The 25,734-nt window shown below is 26.9% G+C and overlaps 3 protein-coding genes across 3 annotated transcripts; 2 read left to right on the top strand and 1 right to left on the bottom strand.

The window, feature by feature from the left end:
• Positions 1–422: 422 nt before the first annotated feature.
• Positions 423–3,595, top strand: LOC105251970 (target of rapamycin complex 2 subunit MAPKAP1). Its single transcript, XM_011259114.3, has 7 exons — positions 423–656; positions 971–1,111; positions 1,293–1,567; positions 1,903–2,072; positions 2,149–2,442; positions 2,573–2,814; positions 3,238–3,595. Exons 1-7 carry the CDS (start codon positions 584–586, stop codon positions 3,429–3,431), a joined length of 1,389 nt encoding a protein of 462 aa, XP_011257416.1. The 5' UTR covers positions 423–583; the 3' UTR covers positions 3,432–3,595.
• LOC105251969 lies at positions 3,219–4,803 on the bottom strand. The gene is made up of 2 exons (XM_011259113.3): positions 4,624–4,803; positions 3,219–4,265 (listed from the first exon to the last, which is right to left on the bottom strand). Exons 1-2 carry the CDS (start codon positions 4,733–4,735, stop codon positions 3,838–3,840), a joined length of 540 nt encoding a protein of 179 aa, XP_011257415.1. The 5' UTR covers positions 4,736–4,803; the 3' UTR covers positions 3,219–3,837.
• Positions 4,804–19,999: 15,196 nt separating this feature from the next.
• On the top strand, positions 20,000–24,850 carry LOC105249877 (putative fatty acyl-CoA reductase CG5065). Its single transcript, XM_025414305.1, is given in 10 exon segments — positions 20,000–20,194; positions 20,780–20,977; positions 22,035–22,231; positions 22,603–22,712; positions 22,819–22,851; positions 22,854–23,016; positions 23,472–23,714; positions 23,874–24,128; positions 24,499–24,701; positions 24,846–24,850. Coding segments are annotated over 10 exon segments (1,602 nt in total).
• Positions 24,851–25,734: the final 884 nt, after the last annotated feature.

Below are 25,734 nucleotides of genomic sequence, written 5' to 3'. Positions count from 1 at the left end.
CTCCAAAAATAAATATTCTGCTAAAATAATACCCATCTTATCATTTTTATTTTATTATTTATATTTTTAATAGCGTTGTCAATTTTGGCAACGTTATTTACAGTTTAACGCTAGCGAAAAATTTAAATATTTACACAGATCAAAGCTATTAAGTATTTTTTGCTTGTTTAAAACATGTTTTTTTTTGTTTAAAACATGTTTTTTTACTTTATTTAAAAACACAAATAAAACAAAAAACGTTGCTCTAAATAAAAAAAACAATGTCTTTTGTTTAAAATAAAAAAAAACAAGTTTTTTATCAACCCTGTCTTTTACTCAGGAAATATATTTCATTGGTGAAATTTCAAATTCGACGAACGTCTTGTATATTAAATTCTGTTAACACCATCTGTGGGCAGTAGTACAAATTTCGCGACGTGCGTGATGTAGTCAGATGTGTATGGAGAGAGAGAGAGAATCGATATTTGATTTATAAAAAGACCGATCGCGACGAATCGCTCTGTGGCGCGTTTATCTCTCTCGACGTGAATTTTGACTTTTTTCAACATAGTAATATCTGGTCGACAAAAAGGAGAGAAAAGAAATGGCATTTTACGATAATCAACACTGGCTCCTGTCGCACATCAGGGATAGCTTTCTCGCTATGGATGACACAGGTATGTCTCCTAAACCAAGGTTAGAATGTCAGTATATTAATTACATACATTGTTTTCTGATTTTGAATATTTCTGATAATAAGAATTCTTGATAAAACATCGATGACGTCATTATTTCAAATATTTATATAAATATATATTAATATATTAATATTTCGTTTGTCACACAAATAATCAATAATTTGATTTAAATTAGAAATTAGACTCAAGACTCCCTGATACATTGTTGCTATAATACAATTACTGGTATAATACATTAATAACAATTAAATAAATGAGGTGAATATATATTATATTGATATTATTCTTGGAAGGTATGTGCGAAATAGTAATGCTCGGAGAAGATATTCCCAAGCAGTTGAAGGAAAATGGAACGTTGCAATGTTATCCTGGTATGGAGGATAGCGATGATGAGGATCTGGATGCCCTAGCAGAATCATACGACATACAAATGGGTATATACATATCCATTTTTTATTTTGTAAAAGCATCTAAGTATTATTAAGTTGAAATCAAAATATGAGAATTGATTTAGTCAAAAGTTACCCATTTAAAATTTTAATAGGATTTATATTTTATTTATTATTATTTTAGCACTTATCTATACATGTATATTTTTTGCTTACAATATTCTAGACATGGAATTTAGTCACAGACAGAGATCCAATACTGCACAGAGACTGGAAAAAATGGATATAGAAAGGAAAAAAGCTGCAAAAGTTAAACATGTCAAGTGGGAGCATAATCTTAATGCTATCACACCTGTAGACCAGTCAGAATTGTTCCAAAGAAAAGACTTTCGTAGACAAGCATTCCTGAGAAAGGGCCAGTCTCTCTTGTCAGAACAACTTGAAAAATGTCCAAATTTACCACAGAATCCATTCAAAGATTATGTCAAGTTTGACGGCAACGTATGCTTCTTTTGTTTTCTGTCCTAATAAAAAAAATTTATCTACAAATCATTAAAAAAAAATATATCAAAAATAGGAATAATGGTATTAAACTTTCATAGTTTTTATTTTTAAAAGAATTTATTATTGAATATTATATAATTATACTAATGAACTTATAGTATTACTAATTACTATATAGTATTACTAATATATACCTATAGTATTACTAATATAATTATATTCATTAATAAGTTTTTTTAAAAATAAATACTATAAGTATTTATTTTTAAAAAAACTTATTAATGAATATAATTATATTAATGAACTTATAGTATTTGGAAATTCCTTTGCAGGCACAAATAGGCATTCCTGTAAGAAAATATAGAATATTCATGTGCATGCTGCCAAAGGAAGAAAGGACGTATCCACTTCAGGTGGTAGTGACAGCAACGGCGCGGGTGTTGGACTTTATCGGGCTGATTTGCTACAAATATGCAAGTGAACATCCCGATCATAATTTGAAGTCTGTAACAAGCTACCTTACATCACTGGCACATACATGCCTTATTCACGAAGTTTCGGCCGGCCGTTACTTTCAGGGAGGACATTTCGCGTTATGGACTATACATCACCGAGGACGATGGCGAGGTTGACTGGGCCTTTCCCTGTTTGGACCCCCGAGAAACTATCTCCAAGTTCGAATTCACTACACTGGGTCTGATCGAGATGAAGCCGAGCGATAGGGCGCGGCACAACACATTTAGTTGCATCGAGAAGAAAGACGAGGAGGACCTAGAACGTAAAGACAAGGAGCAGGAGGAGGTCGCGAATGATCTGGCTAAGATGGAAGGTCACACTACTGCAATGGAAGCACCATTATATCAGTCATACAGGTAGTTTTTTAATAATCGAATATCATATACGTATAAGAATTTGGTGAAAATGAGTAAATAATTGACAAGGCAATTGTTTAAGATGATATGTCCAAATGTTTAAGAAGTAAATATCTTATTGTACATTTAGGGTATACATAATTAATAAGATGCGAGCAAAGACTGAGATTCATCTTGGGATATCGGGTGAGAAGATAGAAATAGATCCAGTTATAACGGGTAAAGGTGCTGCCAGATTTTGGAATAGACAGCGGGCGGTCAGTTATCATATTGACAACATTGCTTGGTGTGAAGTGACCGAAACTAAGGGATCAAAAACTATGTTTACACTAGTTTATACTCCGCAATCTAGCGCTCCAGATAACTTTCTAAGTTTGTATTCATTTAATTCTAATAGTTCTTTTAATTATATATAACTATATTTATTTATCTCATGACCATTATCTATTTCTCTCACAAAAGAACTAATAAAAGTTTCTTTTTTTAATTTATAAATTTATCATTTTTGACACATTAAATATTCTTAATAAATTAAAGAATTAAGCTCTATATGTATTAAACAACACGATAAGAAACTAGCAAATAAGAGCCACTACGGATGGTAGTGCGTAAAATTTTTCCTAAATTATGAAAAAATTTTAATTAAATATGCGAAAATTTTAATTAAATAATTTATTAATTAATTTTAATTAAATATTCTTGTATAACAAAACATTAATATTTTGCAAATAATATATTCTAATATATTCTGATAATAAAATAAAAATATTCTAATACTACTTAATGATATTACAGGTCAAAGTCATTCTCTTCATCAATCGGCATCGTTTAAGAATCACGATTTTGAAGCGGATTCAGTAACAGCTGAAGAAATTGTACGAAAAATTAATCACATTCTAGAATTGCATAGCAGCCAATCTAGAAAGGAATATCTTGCACAAAAGGAAAGAAAAGCAGCAAGGAGGAAGAGTTTTCATTTATATAGATGACAGCTCTACTGGTTACTCTATGTAATCTTAGATTATCTGAAGCATTGAATATTAATACAACACGACATGATCGTACGAGTCGCCCTAAAACCAGAAATACGATCGAATCAAGTATCCAGAATTTTGTTGACGTACCAGAAAAATGGCAGAAAGTAGACGGTCACTTCGCAAATATGAAATTTAATCTTGTATATTATTGGTAAATTATTTTGTATTTATTATATTTGTACTCAATATATATGTGATGGATGTATTATAATCGTAATCATTGTATCAATAAGTATTGTATAATTAATCGTGTGTAATGTCATATTTAATTGTTATTTATATTTTTACTATGAAGCTCCCTTATTACCTGGAAATTTGTAGACTTGTAAGAATAAATAATACTTAAAGGATACTTGTTTTATTGCTCTGATAATTTTATAACATTTTTAGTGGCAGTGGATATATTATTCTCCATTTTTTCCATCAATTTTTTATTTAACTTCTGTATATGCTGACCAAGTAGAGATATCTTTAATGCCGCATCCAAAGTTTTTTGACTATTTTGGCAGATAAGTTCATAATTGGGACGTGTCAGAAGAAAAGCTCTGTCAGATTCTGTCAATATACTTATATCAAAAGCTTGTTTCTCCAAACTTGTCTTCTGTTTAGCCAGATCTTTCCGTTGAGTCTTGCGGCTTTTGTATTCTTTCTGCCAGGCTTTACGCTCCTGTCTGAGTTCCTCTATATATTTCTTCAGATTAAATGTCTCTGTTTTATTTTCAGCAATACCTTCCTTATTGATGTTACTCGGTGAAAATTTGTTCCCATCAGGTGGACCTTCATTGTCTAAGAAAACAGATAATTATATTCTTGAGTTGCTAGGCATCAACAGAATTCTTTATACAGGAAAGCATTTTTGCAAAGAACCAAATTATTTGCAAAAAAAAAAATAATATATTTACTTATAATATATAATTATATATTTATTTATAATATTTATTTATTATATATAACATATATTTATTTACAATATAATTATATTAATTATATTTATTTATAATAATTATTTGAAATGATATACACATGACAAAGGTAAATATATTCCTTTATCTCTCTTTCCTTTTAATTTTCATAGCATTTGTTGATTAAAAAGAAAGTGTTTAAAATCTGTCAAAATTATAAGATTATAGCAAAGTGGACTAACCTTTAGCTTGGTCGGTTGCGATTCGTGTGTGGAAAATCGACGACCTCCGTTTGTAGACAGTCTTTCCAGATTTACATTCCTTATTGAAGTGCGATGTGTCATCCGTAGCCATTCTCGAGCAAAACTTGCCTCGACAAATGCAGCAAGATGTTATTTTTCGTTGTACAACATGGCGGCATAAATTTTAAAAGATTTCAAACGAATTCCCGCCCAATGGAGCGCTCTGACCAATCGGATAATTGATTTCAATCATAAATCACATATATTCTAAATAGATATGCATTCTCAAAATAATAACGAGTCCCGATTGGCTATCGAATAGAGAATTTTTAAAGTCCCAAGAGATTCCACAATATTAGCCAATGACCGTATTCAGCGGACTCAACCGCTAAGGATGCTGTCATATGGCAGTTGGAATTTTGAAAAAGTACTAGAGAGGTGATCAACCAATCAGAATTTTTTTCCAATCCAATTTTTCGAGCATTTTTTTTTTAGCTTCGCTCCCCATGGAATGATTTTTACGGAAAACGGAATGTTATTCTAACATCAAATTGTTTTTCAATTAAGAAAATTTCTTTATTATTTTCTGTTATAATAAACTATACATACAAATGTCACTTTTTTATATATTTTTCTATTGTATTAATTATTTTTTTGTCGGAAAACTATCAAAATAAATTTTTATACTTTTACTAATTTCCGAAATGCTCCGAAATATTAGTCCATGGGGAGCCTAGCCACAAAAAAACCGAACCAACAAACACGCAACTTTTATTCTTGACAATATGATAACTATTTTATGTGATAAAATATTTTGATTAAATATTTGTATGTACATTAATAAATATTTACCAAACAATTATTTATTAACAATAAAATTCTTCTTATAAAGATAAAACTTTAATCCCGTTCCTAGTTCTAGTATTCTAGTATTTTTCCGAGATTCCGTTTTCCGAAATTCCGACTACCATGTGACAGCACCAGAGAGAAGACTGAGAGATGTCATGGCCTGCTTTTGGGTGATCCCTGAAAGCGATACTCCCTCTATGGACATTGAAAACGTGGACATGAACTACAAAGCCATTGTCCATGAATGTTCTCAGAGGATATAATATGCACAATTTCTGGTTTCGTTCCGTGCTATGTGCACGAAATGCCGGTAGCACCAGAGTATAACAAGACACTTATGTATATAAATTGATATTAAATAAATTATTCAATCGCGAAAGATACTGTAATTTTCCAATATAATGTTCAAAGATAAAATAAATCTTTTTCTATATTTATTGCCATATTTATATATTTTTATTTACAAAACACAAAATGCCTGCAGAATAAAAACATTTTAACCGTTATTTCTATAAATCTTAATTAGTAGGAAACTGATGTTTGATATTTATTAATCATTTCTTAATTATTTAAAAATTTAATTATTAATGCATGTATAAAATTTGTCAAATTAATCACTGATTTTTCTAAAGTTTTTATAATTGAGATTCAAAAAATATAGATGTTGTAAAATATTTTAAATGTCTCTTCTTTTATATAAAATATAAAGAATTCATATGTTCCATTTTAATATAGTCAACATTATTTATTTTTACATTATATAATTTTATTATAATTTTTATACCAGGATAATATTTTTATGCCGAATACTTTATATAATACAATGTACTAAATTATAAAATTTAATATAATTACAAAATAGTATTACTATTAATAAATAGGTTGTATTCATATTATTCTTTTAATTTCTAATCATTTCCAATCATTATTCATTTCTATCCAATATATTCTCTTCCTCGAGTTCTTGGATTATTATGGTTAATTGTTCCTTGGTGTTAAAATCATAAGGATTACCATCATTTGTCATGCTTAATGCAAAATAATTTTTATTTATTACATGGAATAATAATTCATTACGCGAAAATGTCCAAAATATACGTATAATATAAAATTTACTAAAAATTTTTATATAATCCAGATAAGCCCGATTAGCGATGATTAATTAAGCAACATTTATCATTAATAATCGATATGCGATAATAGAATTTAATAAGTTTTATGTAACGTATAATAATATAATCGTGATTAAAAGAGTCATTAATAAAATTATTGATCATTTCTTCGATTGTACAAGAAAGTATTTACATTACTGGCGCATTTTGTGTAGATTATCAAAGGAAATATTTAAAATACGAAAAAATAAAATAAGCTTCGATGTAAACCAACAATTAAATTACAAAATAAATCGCGATTTAAAATTTGCGAGAAAACGCGAATAAATAAATCGATAATAATCGAAATATTCGATTACGAGAAATATACGTATAATTTTTATAATATGATAATCAAAACCATCAATAGATATGCGCGCAACATAATTATTATCACACAAATTGATGATACACGAAGATATTTTAATAAACATTTGTGGTCCGAATTGTTTATGAACATAAAATTCACTATCCAATTTATTTGTGATTAATACGCGATTTTATACGAATTTTGATTGAGAATAAAATACATATCCTATCTCGCGCATAATTAGCTAAATAAGATAAAATGAAAGCTTTATAAGCTTTAAAATATAATTAAAAAATCACGTTATCGCCGTCGTTTAATAGAGAATTGAATGATTTTATCAAGGTCTCTCTAATAATTGATGTAATAATAGAATTTAATAAGATTTATCTAGTGTAAACAATCGCGATTAAAACAGTCATTAATAAAGTTATCGACCGTTCTTTAATTATAGAAAAAAATATTTATATTATTAGTGGATTTTACGCGGATTATTAAAGACAATATTCAAAAACGTGGAAAGATAGACAAAGCTTTGATGTATAAGTCAACGATTAAATTATAAGATAATTATAATTTATATTAAATTATAAGATAAATCACGATTTAAAATTCCCGAAAAAACGCGAATAAATAAATCGATAATATTTAAAATATTCGATTACACATAATTTTTATAATATAGTATAATAATCGAAATCATCAGATACGCCAGTGACATACCAATAAAAATATCCGATAAAAAGAGGAGCGATCTTAAATATGGAGAACGATTAACATCTTGTTTCTACATCAGATTTCACAAGATCAATCTACGAAGAAAAGTTAAGTGATCCATTGAACGTCAGGAACTTTACTATAAGGAAACGAATCCTGGATCTTCCGGACTATTCTCGATAGCAATGATTTCAGTAATATATCAACGACGAAACAATTATCCCTCATCATTGTCTTCAATTCACGAAATTGATATTCACGTCAGAAAACATGTTCTTTCATTATTAAGAAATATATACCTTTATTGCAAATTAAATGGATATAACAAATTTTTTATAAAAATGTGATTACAAACGATTATATTTATAAATAATAAAATACATGCATCATTGGAGTTTGTGTTAAATGTGCCAACACAATAATTTGAAGTACCGTTCGCGCGCGCGAGACGAATCGAATCCGATATCAGCAAGATTAAAAAAATTTCAGTTCAAATAGTGTGCAAAATAAAATAAATCAAATAATTTTAAATAATTAATTCCAAATTAATTCTCTAGGTTCTTATTCTTATAACATTTAAACTGATAATTTTTTTTCTTTTAATTAATATCTTACTGATAAAGAGGTACCCATTCGATTTGTCTCGAAATTTTCAAGTATTCGCACATTTTATGTAACATTCATGTATAATTTCGCGTATATATAATATATCATATTAATAAAAATGATAAAAATATTTTGGATACGTTAATTTGTGCATGTATTTTATTATACATATATATATAAAATGGTATATATCTAAAAACTTATATTTCAAAATGGCTAATGGCTAGATGTCCAATACCTGCAGATAGTTTCTTAAAAGAAACTAAAAATTAATGTTAATATCCCCAGCACCTAGAAATAATTTTTCAAAAGAGAGACAAATTATATAATTGAAAATATATTTGTTCGTAATCATTTTTATCAAAAAATTAATAAAAATTAATCACAATATGAAATTATTTGAAAAATAAGAATTTATAAGCAACGCTATATCCATCTTTAATCTATTATTAAATCTTTCTAGCATTAGACAATAATAATACCAATCCTAATAATGATAGAACTTTTTTAACGAAGAAAAGAAAGGATACATTTTTTTCATCTAAATATATGTTATTTATTATTAATTCGACTTTAAAGAAGCGTATGGTGTTCATCGTTGAATTACTATCAAAATCATTGCTTTCAGAAATTGCCAGGAAAACCTGGGATTAGTTCTTTCAATCTTACAATAAAAATTCCCAATTTTCAACAGGGCACCGAACTAGACGTCGCGAATGGATCTCACAAGAACCGGTGAGAAATAATTCTCCATGATGAAAATCGTTCGATTCCTCGGCGGTACGAGCCACGGAACTTTCATTAACGTTTATTTAACGGAAGGAACAATGATAACTCTTTTAATAAAACGATAATCTAGTCTAAGAACGCGAAAAAAACGTAGGAAAAACACGGTGATTTCGCAACCATAATTTATTAATTTATTTATGAATATTTTCCGATACAAAATTTGTAAATACAACTGAAATATAACTGAAAAAACAAATTATTAAATTCATAATAATTAACTTGCGATTCTATAATATCGAAGGTGATCGTTAAATTTTGTAAAGTTAATATTTAATCGTTGACTTATCACATCGAATCTTCACTCTCTTATTCGACATTTCTTTATATTTAATTAGCAATATTTAGGAATATTATCTGACGAGAGGGACAGCGATAAAATTCTTTTGTTAAAATGATAATCTTGTACAAGAACGCGAAGAGAACGTGGAAAGAACACGGTATTTTTGCAATCATAATTTAATAATTTATTTTAAGAATATTCAGTTCCGCGCGATATGGAATTCATAAATAAATAAAGCTAACGGAAAGCATATCATTAAATTTATAATAATTGACTCGCGATTCTTTAACGAAGGCATCCGTCAAATTTTATAATGCTTATATTTAATCATTAATTTAATATCGAATTTTTATATTTTATATAAAAATTTTCCGAATTTATTAATGACTCTTTGACATGAAAATACAAACAACTCTATTATGAATATTCCAAAAATATATACTAAGAAATAAATACTTTAATGAATTACTATTATATTAATTACTATTATGTAATCGTTATACGTATACTTTCGATAATTTTTCGTGTAATTTACATAAGAATTTTTTTGAAATTGTATTTACAATCGTAAATACAATTTCATATAATATAATTATAGTCATAATTGTATTGTATTTTACAATTAAAATATCAATGTTAGATTATAACTAAAATACAGTTATAACTATTTATAATTTACAATTTACAATTTATAAATTTATGATGCTATCAATGTCAAGTAATAATATTCCATTTATTCAAATATTTAATAACATCGATATAATAATTTGATATTGATAGCATTAACATTTGGATTTAATATTATATTTGATTTAATACACATATTTTTAAGTTTTAAAATAAAATATAACATTGTTAAGATTTCTTGAACGTTAATAATTATGCAATTTCTTTAATATTTCTGAAGATAATTCTGATAATTTAAATTTCACTTTTAAAACATGTTATATTTATTTTTAGATCGTTTTTAAAAATAAATTTAACTGAATGAAAGTTATTTTAATTTATCCCTAGGATTATTGGAATATTAAAAGAAAGAATGAATCTTACTTAATAGCCCTAACAACCCTATTAAAAGACTCTATAAACTATTAAAAGATTCTAATAATTTTAATAGCTCTAACAATCCTACTATTACAGAATTCTAATGATCTTAAGAGCCCTAGAGATTGGAGGAACCTATCTCTAATCATCACTTCACCTAATCATGTATATATTTTAGTCACGTGCCCTAACCGCGTATCCTAACCGTATTCTTCAGGCCAGTTGAACCTACCTTTCGTTGATCCTGGCCACTTTCTTTCTCGATTTCTAATCAGAGATCGAAAAAGGAGATAATTATTTCTTCTTTTGCCGGATAATTACCGGCAAAAGAGCGTGAAATATTTACGCTCATTTAGCGATCATTTAACGATCGTTCGTTAAATATTGAATATAATTTTATTTTAACTGAAATAAAACCAAATTACTACTATATATAATTATAATACTATATAAAATATAAAATTTATGTGTGTATTTATCATATTACAAATTATTTAATTAATTAATCATTTGGCTTTATTTTAAGTTAAAATAAAGTTTAAAAACAATATCTACAATAAATTCTACGATGGATAAGCTATGAGCTATATTAGAAGAAAATGCGTATTATAAATACGCACTTATAAATAAATTAGCATCAAAAATTAAATGAATGATAAAATTGATAATTGTTAATGCGTGCTCTTTATTTAATAAATTAGACAAAATCTTTACAAAAAAATCTTTTCTTGATCTCTCATTTTTTAATTAATATTTCAATATATTTTCGCGATAGATGCAAAGCGTAAGTTCGAAAAATCTTATTAAAATTATTTAATTTAATTTAATTAATTTAATTTAATTTAATTATTTAGTTTAATTTATTTAATTTAATCCACCTTAGCTTATCCAGAGACAACGGATTTATCTACAATATACAATTTTAAGACAACGGATTTATCACCAATATACAATTTACATCTACATCTACATCTGCAATCTCTACTAATTCGTTACCTTAAAGTTAAATAAAAGTTTCTTTTACTCACCGGCACTGATGCGCAACAGCGGAGTTGTTGTTATCGAAGCTAGTTGTCTGTAAGATACAAATATAAAATTCATTTATAATAACGCTCATAAAATGCAATTAATGTTTAAAAAAATTTTTATCGCGCGGAATTTTATCTGATGTGTAAAATAATAAGCAGATAAATACGTATGGAAAAATTTTAAAAATTTTTGAAACTGTTTTATGAATAGAAAATTTTATGTGACTTTCATAAAAATCTTTCACTTTAATTCATTTAAATAATAAGATCGAATTATTGTTCGTTTATAACAAGTTAACGATTTATAACAACTAATATATAAATAATAATATTCACCATCAGGTTGTTCCGCCGGTGCAGGATGCCTCTCCCAGGCCTCCTCCTCCTCTCATGTTGTTGGCGCGCGACACTTTTAACGATACTCCCGCACTCGCGAGCGATATTTTTATATCGCTATTTTCGTTATTTTACGCACGATATTGAATGGCTCCCGCACTATTTCGATGCGATTAAAAATTTTATATTTTATCGCGCGATGTATATACTTAATATGTATATAATTTTAACGGCACTCCCTAATATGTATATACCTAACGCGACGCAATGACGAAGCGCTTGCCGTCCGCGGCACGTTGACGGCACCGACGCGAAAGGGTACTTAGCTTCCCATTCAGGCACCTTAAGATTTATCATAAATTGAAATATTTAAGATAAACCTCAAGGCACCATCCAAGTACTAAGCCCTCCCACCGCGACAAGGTGTACCCCATGGGAGGATTATATTATATTATATATAATTTTATATATAATATAATATATAATTAATATTGTAATATACTATATAAATTTTAATTCGCAAATATAACCGATAAATAAAAATATATAAGATAAGAGAAAATCTATTATATAAAGCAATGCTCAAAATAATTGTTAAAGAAAGAATTTGATAATATATGGAACGTCTCACATTACTACCTCTCCCCACTGCTCGAGAGTCACTGAGCGAATGATCGTACATCAGAAACATTACTGCGGTACTGTTTATATCGCCAAAGTTGACTATGTAGAGAGAGAATTTGATAATATGTGAAACATCACTACTTTATTGTTCAAGGTTACTGTGCGAATGATCGTAAGTCATAAAACGTCGTTGAAATATTCTATGAGTGATTGTCGATTAAGAAAATTTAAAGCGAAATTTATTTAATTTTAATTAGTATCGTTAGAGAAATTATTATAATAAGTATTAATAATCGAAAGATCATAGTAAAATTGATTTCTTTATCCCCTTTTATGTTCCTTTTTTCAATTTTTATTCGCAGTAATTAATGATTGCGATTCGATAAAGATTTATCGTTGCGATACATTTTCATGTCGTTTATCATAAATTAATTAATTTTTAATTATTAATAATTATATCAAATCAATAATCGTTTCGATACTAATCGTAATCGTTGTTAAGAGTAAATGTTTAGAAAAATATTCGATAATATGCGAAGCAAAATATGTATTATAATATGATTTATAAATTGATGATGCTATCAACATCCAATACATATATATTTGAATTTATTCAAATATTTTCAATAATACGGATAATTTGATGTTGCATGAGAGCATTATAAGACACACGCTTGGACTTACAATAATATTATATATATTAAATATATTATATATTATATTATATAATATTATATATATTAAATAATATTATATATATTAAAAGGAAGAGAATGGAAAGTTCGGAGAATAAGAAATTTTTTTGAAAAATGAAGATATTGCAAGATAACAAATTAATAAATAGATAAAGAAAATTGGCTCTGTTATGTATTAAATAACATCATACCCGAGAAAAAAGCGATTAAGAGCCACCGCGGATGGTAATGCGTAAAATTTTAAAGATTAGTAATTCGAAAATTAAAACGTGTAAAAAACATATGCATATATATATTACTTGATGCATTAAGTGTGTGAATAATAATAATTTTAGGGTACCAAATGTGCTCGAGACAAATCAAATCTGATAACAGCAAGATTTAAAAAAAAATTCAATTTGAATATTTAGCAACATCAAATGAAAAAATATCAAGAAATTATTCTGTTGCATTTAACAGTTAACATTTAGCAATAAAATGATAATTTATTTTATTGTGATTTTTATAAGAATAATTATTCTTTTAACGATAATTAAAGATTAAGTGTATTTTATTCGATGTTTTATCGTTCAACTTTTTAACAATCAAATACAATTCAAATTATTATTAATTTTAATTCTTGTCTCTCACACACTTCTATTTTTAAATCAATATGTCAAAAATGAAAATCAAATATAATCAATTAATATTCTTATAGACCTATTCTTTATAAAACTCAAAATAATTTATTTTGTAAAACTAATTATTACACATAATCAAAGAGAGTATGTTAATTTTTGTATACGAAATATTTAAATAAAAATATTATTTAAAAAATATTTTATAAAATATTAAAATATTTATATATAAAAGTATTAATTAATAACAAAAGAATTATAAATGCTTTATTATAGATACTTTAAATGTGTTAAAATAAAACCTGGAATATTTTATACATGCATTATATTACGTGATTTTTAGAGCGAATTATATACCATTGAGAAAATGAAAAAATAATAAGCGATACAGCTATTTTGAAAATAATATAAATAATAATAATAAATAAATAATTTTTATAAATTACTCACTAATAATAATAATAAATTTTTTATAAATTACTCACCGCATATCTCTCTGACTGCTTCAGGCTCTTTCACTGCTCTTTGAGTGTCCGATACTTTTCCAGATGTCCTTCTTTTTTCTTCTTCATCCTTTGCTGTTTCCTCATAGCACTGATATTCACTCGCGAACAAACAATTAATTATATTTAGTCATATACTATAGAAACGATCGCGAGACTTTTGCACGGCACTCTTGATCGCAGAATAATTACGAGAAACGTACATTAATATATTGTATAAGGGATAAAAAAGTACGATTCGTTCTACAATAGTCGTAGCGAATTATATTTCAATACTAATCGCGATCGCGTTTAGGAAAAGAATTCAATAATACGAAGCGTTTTGTATCATTACTTTGCCGTTGGAATGTCGTGCGAATAATATAAGGTCGTCTATGTATTTATAATTTTTGCCTCTTTTGTTTCAATTTTTATTTGGAATAATGAATGATCGCGTTTCGATGGATGTATCATCGCCATATAGGTTCATGTTATTTATTAAGAGTTAATTAATTGTTAACTGTAATAGTCGTAGCGAATTATATTTCGATATTAATCGCGATCGCACTGTTAGAAAAAGAATTCAATAATACGAAGTGTTCCGTATCACTACTTTATTACTGGAATGTCGCCGTGCGAATGATACAAGGTCTTCGCCTATGTAAACAATACAGCGCTACGTCATCAAGGCCGAACGTCGTGTTATTGACCTCGCTGCCGAAATATTTTACGCGTACTATGACGTACATATACGAAAATTGAATTTATATACAAGTATATTTTTAAAGTCACACACAACATGTACTCACAGATTAATTATTTATTAAACGATTAATATACATCACAAGGCTTTCCATTACGTTAATTATTCGATTTTGCCATTCGATCGTTTTACTGCGCTTTCTCAGACGAATTATATATATATTTAAATCATTACATAATTATATGATAAAGCATCGGACGAAATATTCTTAATTATAAATATTAAAAGAAGAATAATTATTGTTCCTAAGGATTGCAACAAAATGATAATTTATAATTTTGATATCGGTCACACACATCGATTCTTAATTGCATTCGATTCTTTTTAATTGCTTAATTAAATGAACGCATCACGCAAAATACGTGTTTCGAAATTATATTCTAATTATATTCCAATCGTATAATCGAGTATTTCGAATAATGGAAAGAGCAATGGTCAAATCAACTATTTATTAATAATAAAATTGTAACATACGAATGTATTCCGTTTATTCAGTACGTTAACATCGCGTCAACAATGAATAAACTTTTAAAATAAATAATCAATATATCGAAACAGTTTTACCGATTTAATTATTAATGATATAAAAATCGATCAATTGACCAGTTGGTGAAACTGTTTCAATATATTGGTGATTTTCTTAAAAGAATTATATGACGAATTGTTATATTATTACGCGCGTCACGCGTTCGAACTCAATTTTGACTTCTCGCGGGAAGACTCGAATCGTTCGTTGAGAATCGATCCTTCAAAACGCGATTGTTCTGTATAATTTTTGCAATTAGTGATTATTAATTTGTAGGATTTTTATTTACGCGGCGCGTTTTGATTTTGATTTTAATTAATCTCGAGTGAGTCATAACTTTTTGAGATATATTGCATTATTATCACGTAGCAAAATGACAAAAGGCATGGTGTAACGTCGCGAGTGTTGTACAAAGCGTAAATTGCTGTATGATCGTATGCTGTGTATAGTGCGTAATTACTTTTTTTAAATATCAAGTGAATATCATAAAGCAGAAAAAATAAACGAGAGAAACGACAAAAATAACTCATTAAACACATCGTGCGATGGCGAAACAATCGTGAGTAATTTATTATTTATTTTATTGTATTATATTTATTATTTGTTGAATTAATTATTTGCTTTTATCTTTAATAAAAATTTATTTCACCAATGTGAAATATTGAAATATTCTATATGTATATATATTATAAATATATTCTATATATATATATATATATATAAACTTTACATTATATAAATTATTAAATGATATTAATATACATAAATATAAATAAATATATTCAGGGTTCCAAGACTGAAGATCCATATTTTAAGGGAGTGTTGATGATGCCATTTAGAGAAAAAAAGTCTAATAAACATATGTCCGCAAATGCTTCCTAACAGAAATACAAATATTGAAAGTTGAATATTTAAAAAAAGACATTTAGAAAAGAAAAGAAAGACATTTAATTTAATTTGTTCATTTACAAATTCTGTTCAAAATGATATTCTGCAGATTCAATACAAAGTCTTGCCCTGATCTAACAGCTTGCTCTACCATTCCAGGAGAATTTCTGATTTATGTTGCCGCATCCATAATTCTGTTAATAAGTTCATCCCTATTGTGAGATTGAAAATATAAACAATACCAGGCTGATAAAAATATAAACAATACTAACAGACTAATAGAAAATGTTTCACATATTCATATCAACTTTCAATGCTTGTATTTCTGTTAGGAAACATTTGCGGACATATATTTATTAGACTTTTTTTTACTCTAAATGACACGCTCTTAAAGTATGAACCTTCAGTACTAATTCGTCCATTTACCAACAGACATACAGTATGTATCTACCAGAATTCTAATTAATGCAACCAGATTTTTTTTTCAGTGTGCTGAAATTTTTTGCTATATTAATTTACGTAAAATAGTGTTCTTTGTTCCAATTTTATGATAGCATCAATAAATGTAAGGTATAAATTATTTAATTATTAATTATCATTAATTGGTATAAATTATTATAAACTTTAGACTTGTTTGTGCTGAATCCTTCTGTTTCATTAAATTATTACAAATTATTACATCCTATGCTTGAGTTGCATTTTTTTAAATCGGATTTAATCATTAATATCATATCATGTATGACAGATGTATAAGAAATGGAAATTTTTAAGCGCTTGATATTGAGAAATCATATTGCTATATAGTTATAACCAATTTTGTTAGTTATAAGTACTTTATTAATTATACAAGCACTGCCAATAAATCAATATTTAGATTATACAAGCATTAAAAATTATTAAAAATTATTAAATTATTAAATTATTAAAAATTATTTAAAAAATATATTAAAACATAATTCACATTTTTACCTTATAATTAATTTTATATACAATTATATATAATTATATATACATTTTTTTCGAATTATATCATATAGCAGAAGGAAATCAATGGCTCGCGCGAAGTTCTCGCAATGTTATGTTTTTTAATTAAAGGATAGTTCTTATTAAGCACTTTTTAATTTTGTTTGATTTTTGGCTAATAATAACCTCACAGACATTCCCATATTACATTAAAAATGTAAAACATAGGAAAGCTATTTTCCAAGAGAATGCTGATTATTAGCTCAAAGTTTCTTGGTGGAATCTTATGTGGAATTCTCTTAAAAAGAGGTCTCTATTTAAAAAATATGCGTATCTATCTTTTTATGTGGTATATACTTACTTTATATTAACTTCTTGACATATGATGGAATTATTATTATATATATAGTGTAATATATAAAAAAGTATATATATAGCTTTATTGTTTATGCAAAAACTTAGTATAATGAGATTGGAAAATTTTCAAAATTTTCAAAATTCTTTTAAAATTAATTATACAATTAAAAAGCATTTCAAATTCTAATTATTGCAACGTCGATATATGCATTTTATTAAGTTTTTGCTTTACAAGTATGCTTTGGATATTTTACTTCTTTTTTTTCATTATTCTTTAAATATTTTTCTGATATATAATAATGTATTGATATATTCAAAAAAAATTTTTTTATGAGATATTAAAATATTTTATTTATTTTTATTTATTTATATATTTGCTATAAAAAAATGGAATAAGATAATATTAAATAGAATTTGCCCCGTTATTTAGTAATAAAATAGAGAGATTTAATAGTAAAATATAATATAATTTTACTCTTCCTTTTTTTATTCTTTTTCTGTTATTTATTTCCTTTTTATCTTATTTATTTATGACACTAAACGACTATTTCAGCTATTAATATTTTAAATTTTTTTATATTTATTTTAATGTAACTTTTTATATTATGATATAAACTTTGTTAAAAGTATGAAAAAATTTAAAGTTCAAAAATTTAAATATTATATTTAACATTTTTGTAAGTAAAGTTTTTCGTAAAAAGTATTAGTATTTTATTTATTAAGATCACAAAAATTCATACATTCCACATTTCAATTATATCAACTATACTGTATAACTATATTGTATAATGTTTTTGCTTTTTCATGAAAATCTAAGAACGATGCAGGTCTATTAACTCATAACTTATATTAAAAAAAGAGTGAGAGTAGGAGAAAATCGATATTTGCTGGATTCTTTCAAAAAGAGAATATAGCCTAACGCAATTAACAATTTATCATTAAGAATATATATAAAATATTATTCGTCTATCCCAAATCTACGAGTAGAGTATATAAAATCAGAGACATATTATATAATTCTTATTTTTTAAAGTTTTTAATTTACAATTACATAATAAATGTAATACGTATTAAATCTAATATCTTGTAGTTTATGAATGTTAATTAGTACATAATGTAATCGTTATCTTGCATATTATAAATTTTATTTCGTTTACAAATTGCCTCATTTAGTATTAAATGACGCAATTTCTAGAAAAAATAAGGTTTAATAAATCATACGATTAATCGGCTGAAATAATTTATTAGTAGCAACTGCAGTATAATATTCAACACCGATTATGCTAAAGCTCAGTACATTCACGAGCACGGAATACGCGCGATTCATTCGTAAAATATAATATAAACGCAAATAGAATAGAATTTTTTTTTAGTTTTATTATTTTTATTTGCTTTAATTTAATTTATTTTAATCATTAATACATGAATATGTATGAATAATGGTGTATTTTAATCATGTTAATATTTGTTCGTTTATTAATGAGACTATACATGCGTGCATTAATTTATCTATTCGAATAATTCGCTAACTTTATGATATTTTTGTTTTCTTTGTAAACTATCGTTATGCTACGTACAAATTTTAATAGGGAATGTGACGCTTAAATTGCATGCATATTTTTGTGATGCACATAATATTTATTGCACAAAAAATTTCATTGATATAAGTCCATTAAGCTAAAAATAGATTGAAATTAAAATTGAATTTTATTTTGTTTTTTTTATTGAATAAACTTGTTATATTGTATTTTTTTATACTAAGTCCGCGCAATTCGAGAGTCGACCTTTTGTGAACGTTAGATTTTGTCGTGATGGTCGAATTTTTGGATTTTCGTAAAGCCTCGTATAAATTCATTATAATATTTTCCGTAGATCCACTACCGTTAGACAAACTAGTCGGCCTGTGACTAATAAAGCAAGCGTTTGTCGTGTAATTTTGGCGTTTAGCGAATTGATACGTGACAGACCGAATCTGGCGCCCAATTTCGAGATCTCGATACGGCCTTCGTTTCGCCGCGGCTCGCGTAGTACACCCTCCATTTCTGTTCCTCTGAGCGCGAATATTCTTTTTTGTTATTTGTGTTTTTGACGACGTTTCAACACTCGAGGATTGTAAAAATATTACGTCGCAAACTTTTATATGAAAATTATGAGTTGCGATGTAATATGGTGATTTGAAAATAATGTAACAATATACATTTCGCGTGAAGTTGTATAACAATATGAACATTATAAATATCATATTGCAAAGCGAATTTGTGTGGTTTCTTATATGTTTTACCGCGTAGTAAAATACATTTTCTTTTTTTGTCTGTCGTGATCACAAATTTTGCAATATATGATCAATTTCAGCTATGAATGAATCAAAGATCCAATCCTTCTACAAAAACAAGACCATCTTCATTACTGGTGCTTCTGGTTTTATGGGCAAGGTCCTCATAGAAAAGTTGCTATACAGCTGTTCAGATCTCAATAAAATCTATATCTTAATGCGAGACAAAAAGGGTCATAGTTGCGACAATCGACTTGAAGATATGTTCAAATTACCTGTAAGATATTGTGTGACTCATATTATCTTTGTTATCCTTAATGACAAGATAATGTTGCTATATATTTTGGGTAATTATTTACTTTAGGGGAGCAACCTCTGATGACCTTGAGCTTGACATATATGTCAAGGTCACTGTCCTAACATTCAACAGATTTTAGCCGTCGCTCGTTGTTTATTAAAAAGTATTAAAAAGAAAAAAACATATTAACAAATGAACTTCACAATTTTAATGCTTTTTATCTCTGAAAATATTGATTTGAGAAAAAAAAGTTTGTGCGTACACATACATTTGTGATATATTTTAATTGCATTAAATTATATTAAATTCTATATAAATTTAAATTTATATAAATTTAATTGTATTAAATTTAATTGTATTAAATTTAAAATTATTATTTTTTTCATATAACAGCTAAAATAGTAGGTTTATGAAAAAAATGCATATAACCTTTTTTATAAAGATATTAAGTTTTAAATATAAATAGATTTAATATTAATTAAGGTTATTTAACTAAAATGTTTATAAACAATGAATGGTAATATATGCACGAGATTAACAAATAGAACTGATATTTTTATGCAGTTGTTTCAAAGAATACGAACTGAGCAGCCTCAAGTTTTGAAGAAAGTGATACCGTTTAATAGTGACATATGTTCGGACAACTTGGGCCTTACTGATGAAGAACGTGAGCAACTAATAAATGAAGTAAACATAATATTTCATTGCGCCGTGTGTCTTCGAATGAATGCAAAATTGAAAGATGCCGTCGAAATGAACATGGTGAGATATTAGCTTCCATAAAGAAATTTAAATCTAATCAATTAAGTTAATTATCAATCTAGTCGAGTTGAACAATTGAATTTATATGTTCTATAACGTGTTATTAGTTGTTTGCATTGGATGCAAAATATTTGATTAGTATAATTATTTTTAAACTTTGTTTGCTCACGCGATAGATTTTTATATAAAAATGTAGATTTTATATAAAAATGTAGATAAAGATATTTATTTTTAGAAAGACTTATATGTGTGTATGCATGTTAAAGCAATATAAAAATTAGTCAAAGGACCCCGCACGAGCCTTATGGAAAAGTGGTTTTAGTGAAATTGTCTAGAAGTTGGACGATCTTTAAACATTATTTTTCGTTACAGACATTCAAAACGGACAATTAGATTCGCTAAAGATGTATTCGACAATACATGTGGAATTGTGTTGATATATTCGCGCGTATACATGAGCTTTGTGTGTGTATATGTATATACAGAGCGTCCCGTTTTAATTGCACACCCTAATTAACAATGTAGAAAGTGATCAAATTCAACTTTATTTTTTAAAATTAAACTCCTCATTTTTTATCGTATTTATTATAGCACATCTCGAAAGCTTTCCAAAACACATTAAAATAAAGTATTTTTTTGTTAAGTACTTTTCGAATTATTTTTTCATCCGACCACTTTCTGCGATGTTAATCGAGATACAATTAAAACGGCACATTCTGTATATGCATATACATCCGCATAGACTGTATGTATATACGCGCGAATATATCAACATATTTCCACATGTAATGTCGAACACATCTCCAGCGTAAATTCAATTGTCCGTTTTGAATGTCTGTAAAATTTATCCATTTTTAAAGATCACTAGGACTTTTGATCAAGAAGTCATAAATTAAAACATATCCTATCAGACAATTTCACTGAAACCACTTTTCTATAAGATTTGAGCGGAATTCTTTATAAATAATGAGACATAGTATATTTTTTAGACTTAATTTTGCATATTATAATATTTTTAATGATTTATAAGACATAAGACTTTGACTTATTTTTCAAGAATGGTACGAAAAGGATACTAAACTTGGGAAAAGAAATGAAGCATCTACAAGCTTTTATATATCTAAGCACAGCCTTCTGTCATGTTGATCAAAAGGAAGTAGGCGAGCGTATATATGACACCTCTAATGATCCTGAGGATATCATGAGACTCGTTCAATGCTTAGATGAAGATACTATCGATCTTATTACGCCAAAGTAATTAAAAATCGGTTTTAATAATTAACGACATTCAATATAAGCGTGGCTTGCGCAAATATATTTTATTTAGTCTTATTAATAATATATTCTATAATTATAATTTTTCTCAACTATTTATAATATTTAAAATTTTAAATATTTAAAAATTATTGTAATAACTATATAAATTAATAAAATAAACTAACTATATATTGATGAAGGAATATTAAAAAACAGTATTAGTAATATGTAAATATAATGCTTATAACTAATGTTTATAATGTTTAATTAAATGACTAAATTAATTTAATTAAATTAAGTTCTCTCTCTTAATTATGCATAGAAAAATATATAAGATTTTATCGTGTTTATCTTTGCAATTCTTTTAGATTAATACAGCCGCACCCAAATACTTATACATATTCGAAACATCTGGTTGAAAAGTTGGTAGCCAATGAATTTCCTGAACTGCCTTGTTGCATTGCTAGACCATCAATCGGTAATTATCAATGTATCTTATTAATTATAAAAAATTTTAAAATATAATATCCCGGAGAATGTGTATAGACAAAGAAAAATATAAAAATTAATGAATCTCGTTGCAGTGTTCCCTTCTTACAAGGAACCGTTACCAGGATGGTCGACAATTTAAATGGACCTGTAGAATTATTTGTCAGTGTAGGCAAGGGTATTATAAAATCGATAAATTGCAACGGCAATCTTAATATCGAAATAATACCAGTTGATCTTGCAATTAACGATTTAATAATAATTGCATACAAAATAGCCACTAGCCTTAGAAAGTAAGTTTTCATTTTGCTCAAACTTTTCTTCTGCAATAGTAAAATATATTACAATTTAAATTAAAGTGACATTTAATCATCTAATATTATGCTCGTAATATAAACAAATCTTTTTGTCACTAGTGCTCCTTAAAACATTTTTGATATCAAAATTATATAATGTTTTAAATTGTTATAAAGTATCCTAAATTAAAGTATCGTAAACTGTTAAAGTATCTCATCTTTTTTTAAATTTTAAACTTTTCTTAAATTTATTATCGTGATTTATTAAAAATAAATTTACTACAATTTTTAAATTATTTAATAATATGCAATAGAGAGAAATGTTCAGAAGCTTTTCATATATTCTTTAATTAAATTGCATTCTTTAACTATTTTATATTTGCACAATTGTCTTTCATTTATAAATAAAGAAAGAAATATTAATTTTTTTCTGTTTGATTTATCATTTTTAGTTCGAAAAGTATACTCGTAGTCAATATGACATCGCAAATCGATACAATGCGTATCACATGGAGCGAGGTTTGGAAGAAAAATAAACAACTTTTTCACGAATATCCTTTCGAGGGACAAGTTTGGTATCCAGATGGCACCTTACTACATAGCAATAAATTTGTGCATAATATTATCGTCTTATTCTTCCAAATCATACCCGCATACTTCGACTTTCTGATGCTGATATTTGGACAAGAAAGATTGTAAGTTTCCTGTTTAAATATTTTTAGACATTATATATGTTTTATTCATTTTTATCTGTTGACATTTTTGCTTTATTACACATGTAATTACACAATATTATGTAAACGTATAAATTTCCGTAATTATTATCTTTTTTCGTTATTCTTACAAACGGTCAGAATCCAGAAATTTAAACGAATTTTAAACAATCTCGCAGTATTGCGATATTTCATCACGAGGCAATGAATAATTTATAATAAAAATATAATTACTTTATGTGACGATCTAACACCATTAGATAAAAAAATATTTCCAACTATGATTTATAATTTCGATAAGATGAAATACTTGCAGCATTTAGTCCTTGGCATACGGCAATATTGCATGAAAGAAGATCTATCTACTTTGCCGAAAGTCGGCGTCAAAGAATGTAAGTATTCTTTACCTATGTAAGTATTCTTTATCACTGCTAGTCTACGCCCAATCGACTCCACACAGCACTCTCTCCTATCTTTCTTCCTGTATCCCTTACACCTTCCCTTGCCTTTTTCACCTTCACACGCTCCTTCGTCTCCATTTCCTCCTCCAAACCTTCTTCCACTTTCTCCAACTTTCTTTCTCCTTCTTCCAACTAATACTCTCCAACCCATTTTTTCATCGCTTGAACAAACTCTTTCTCGCTACATGTAACACCAGTTATACCGGCTGAAATGAAAGTCCTAAAATATATTTTATATTTAAAATATATTGTTGTTAAAATTTTTTATGTTGTCGTATTCTATGAAGCTTATTTATTTATTTTAGGATGTACATTCTTCATATCACGACGATATTTTTATTTTACTTCGGTGTATTATATTTTATTTACAACAATGTTGAAATGATAAGATTTTTCTTGGACTACGTTACCGAAAAAATAAAATCGATACCGTTTATAGGCAGATTCATGTTTAAAAGTTTATTTGAAAAGCAAACGTTGTACTGCATTTTTGTTTATTGCACTATACGTAATTTGTGGAACGTGAAGATGAGAAACTATAGTCTCTTGATCGTTCATTGCCCGACTTATCTTTCTCTGTCTTACGTATTTATATTTTTAAACTACTTACACTTATGCGCAAGGGATATGAATCGATTTGGAATAATTATAGAGTGAAAGCAAAATATACTATCTATCTACTAATAATCTACTAATTATTATCAGAATTACTATTAGAAATCTTCTTCCGATTAATATATACTATTAATATTAGCTGTAATATGAAGACAAAGATTAGATTCTACATCGCGGACACTTATAAAAAGAAAAAAAAGTAAACCTTACTAAAACATTTTTAATTCCTCAATAAAAATATAAATATAACATAAATGTTTCTAAAATACTTAAAATAAAAATACAAGTTTTTATGAAATATATGTGTTATTCTTTCGATAAATGTATTATTATGTTATCCGAGAGAGAAATATATGTACTTTTACGGGAATAAAAGATATATATACATATATATATATATATATATATATATATAAACTTATGATACATAAAATATGTGGTGTGGAAGCTTTATTGTGTTTCAAAACACTAATTCTTTGTTATGACAAAGCTCCATTAAAATCTAATACATATGATTTATCACGTGTGATTTATCACATTATTTATTTTATTTAAAACCTAAAATAAAAACCTAAAATAAAAACTAAATAAAAACGTACATCACAGATAAATTTATCGTTTATTTTTCATTATACATTCTTCCCCATATGTACTTATAGAGGATCAATAATTGAGGAGTGTTTCAAATCTTTTTGTATCAGGAATTAGATTAGAGTCCCATTAAAGTGGATTTTTTTTATCATATATATTTCGAAATCTCACAAGAGAGATGGTTAAGATAAGTTCGTATTGAACATGACGCAATAAATGAATATTTGCATCTTCTATATTAAGAATTTCCAAGGATAAATGTATTTTTTTATCGTTCAAGGACTCGAATTAATTTCGCGTTCATTGCGTTGCTTAATAACAGTTTATCGCATTAC

The sequence above is a fragment of the Camponotus floridanus genome, unplaced genomic scaffold, assembly GCF_003227725.1.
Source record: "Camponotus floridanus strain SB8 unplaced genomic scaffold, Cflo_v7.5 scaffold8, whole genome shotgun sequence".
Lineage (NCBI taxonomy): Eukaryota > Metazoa > Arthropoda > Insecta > Hymenoptera > Formicidae > Camponotus > Camponotus floridanus.
The sequence above is the reverse complement of the archived record's forward strand: the minus strand, read 5'-3'. Positions and strand labels throughout refer to the sequence as shown.

Coding starts and splice junctions, on each gene's coding strand:
- LOC105251969 (XM_011259113.3), bottom strand. CDS start 4,735: ATGGCTACGGATGACACATCGCACTTCAATAAGGAATGTAAATCTGGA. Junction 4,266..4,623: donor CGCAACCGACCAAGCTAAAG/GTTAGTCCACTT, acceptor CTGTTTTCTTAG/ACAATGAAGGTCCACCTGAT.
- LOC105251970 (XM_011259114.3), top strand. CDS start 584: ATGGCATTTTACGATAATCAACACTGGCTCCTGTCGCACATCAGGGAT. Junction 657..970: donor TCTCGCTATGGATGACACAG/GTATGTCTCCTA, acceptor TATTCTTGGAAG/GTATGTGCGAAATAGTAATG. Junction 2,815..3,237: donor CGCTCCAGATAACTTTCTAA/GTTTGTATTCAT, acceptor ATGATATTACAG/GTCAAAGTCATTCTCTTCAT.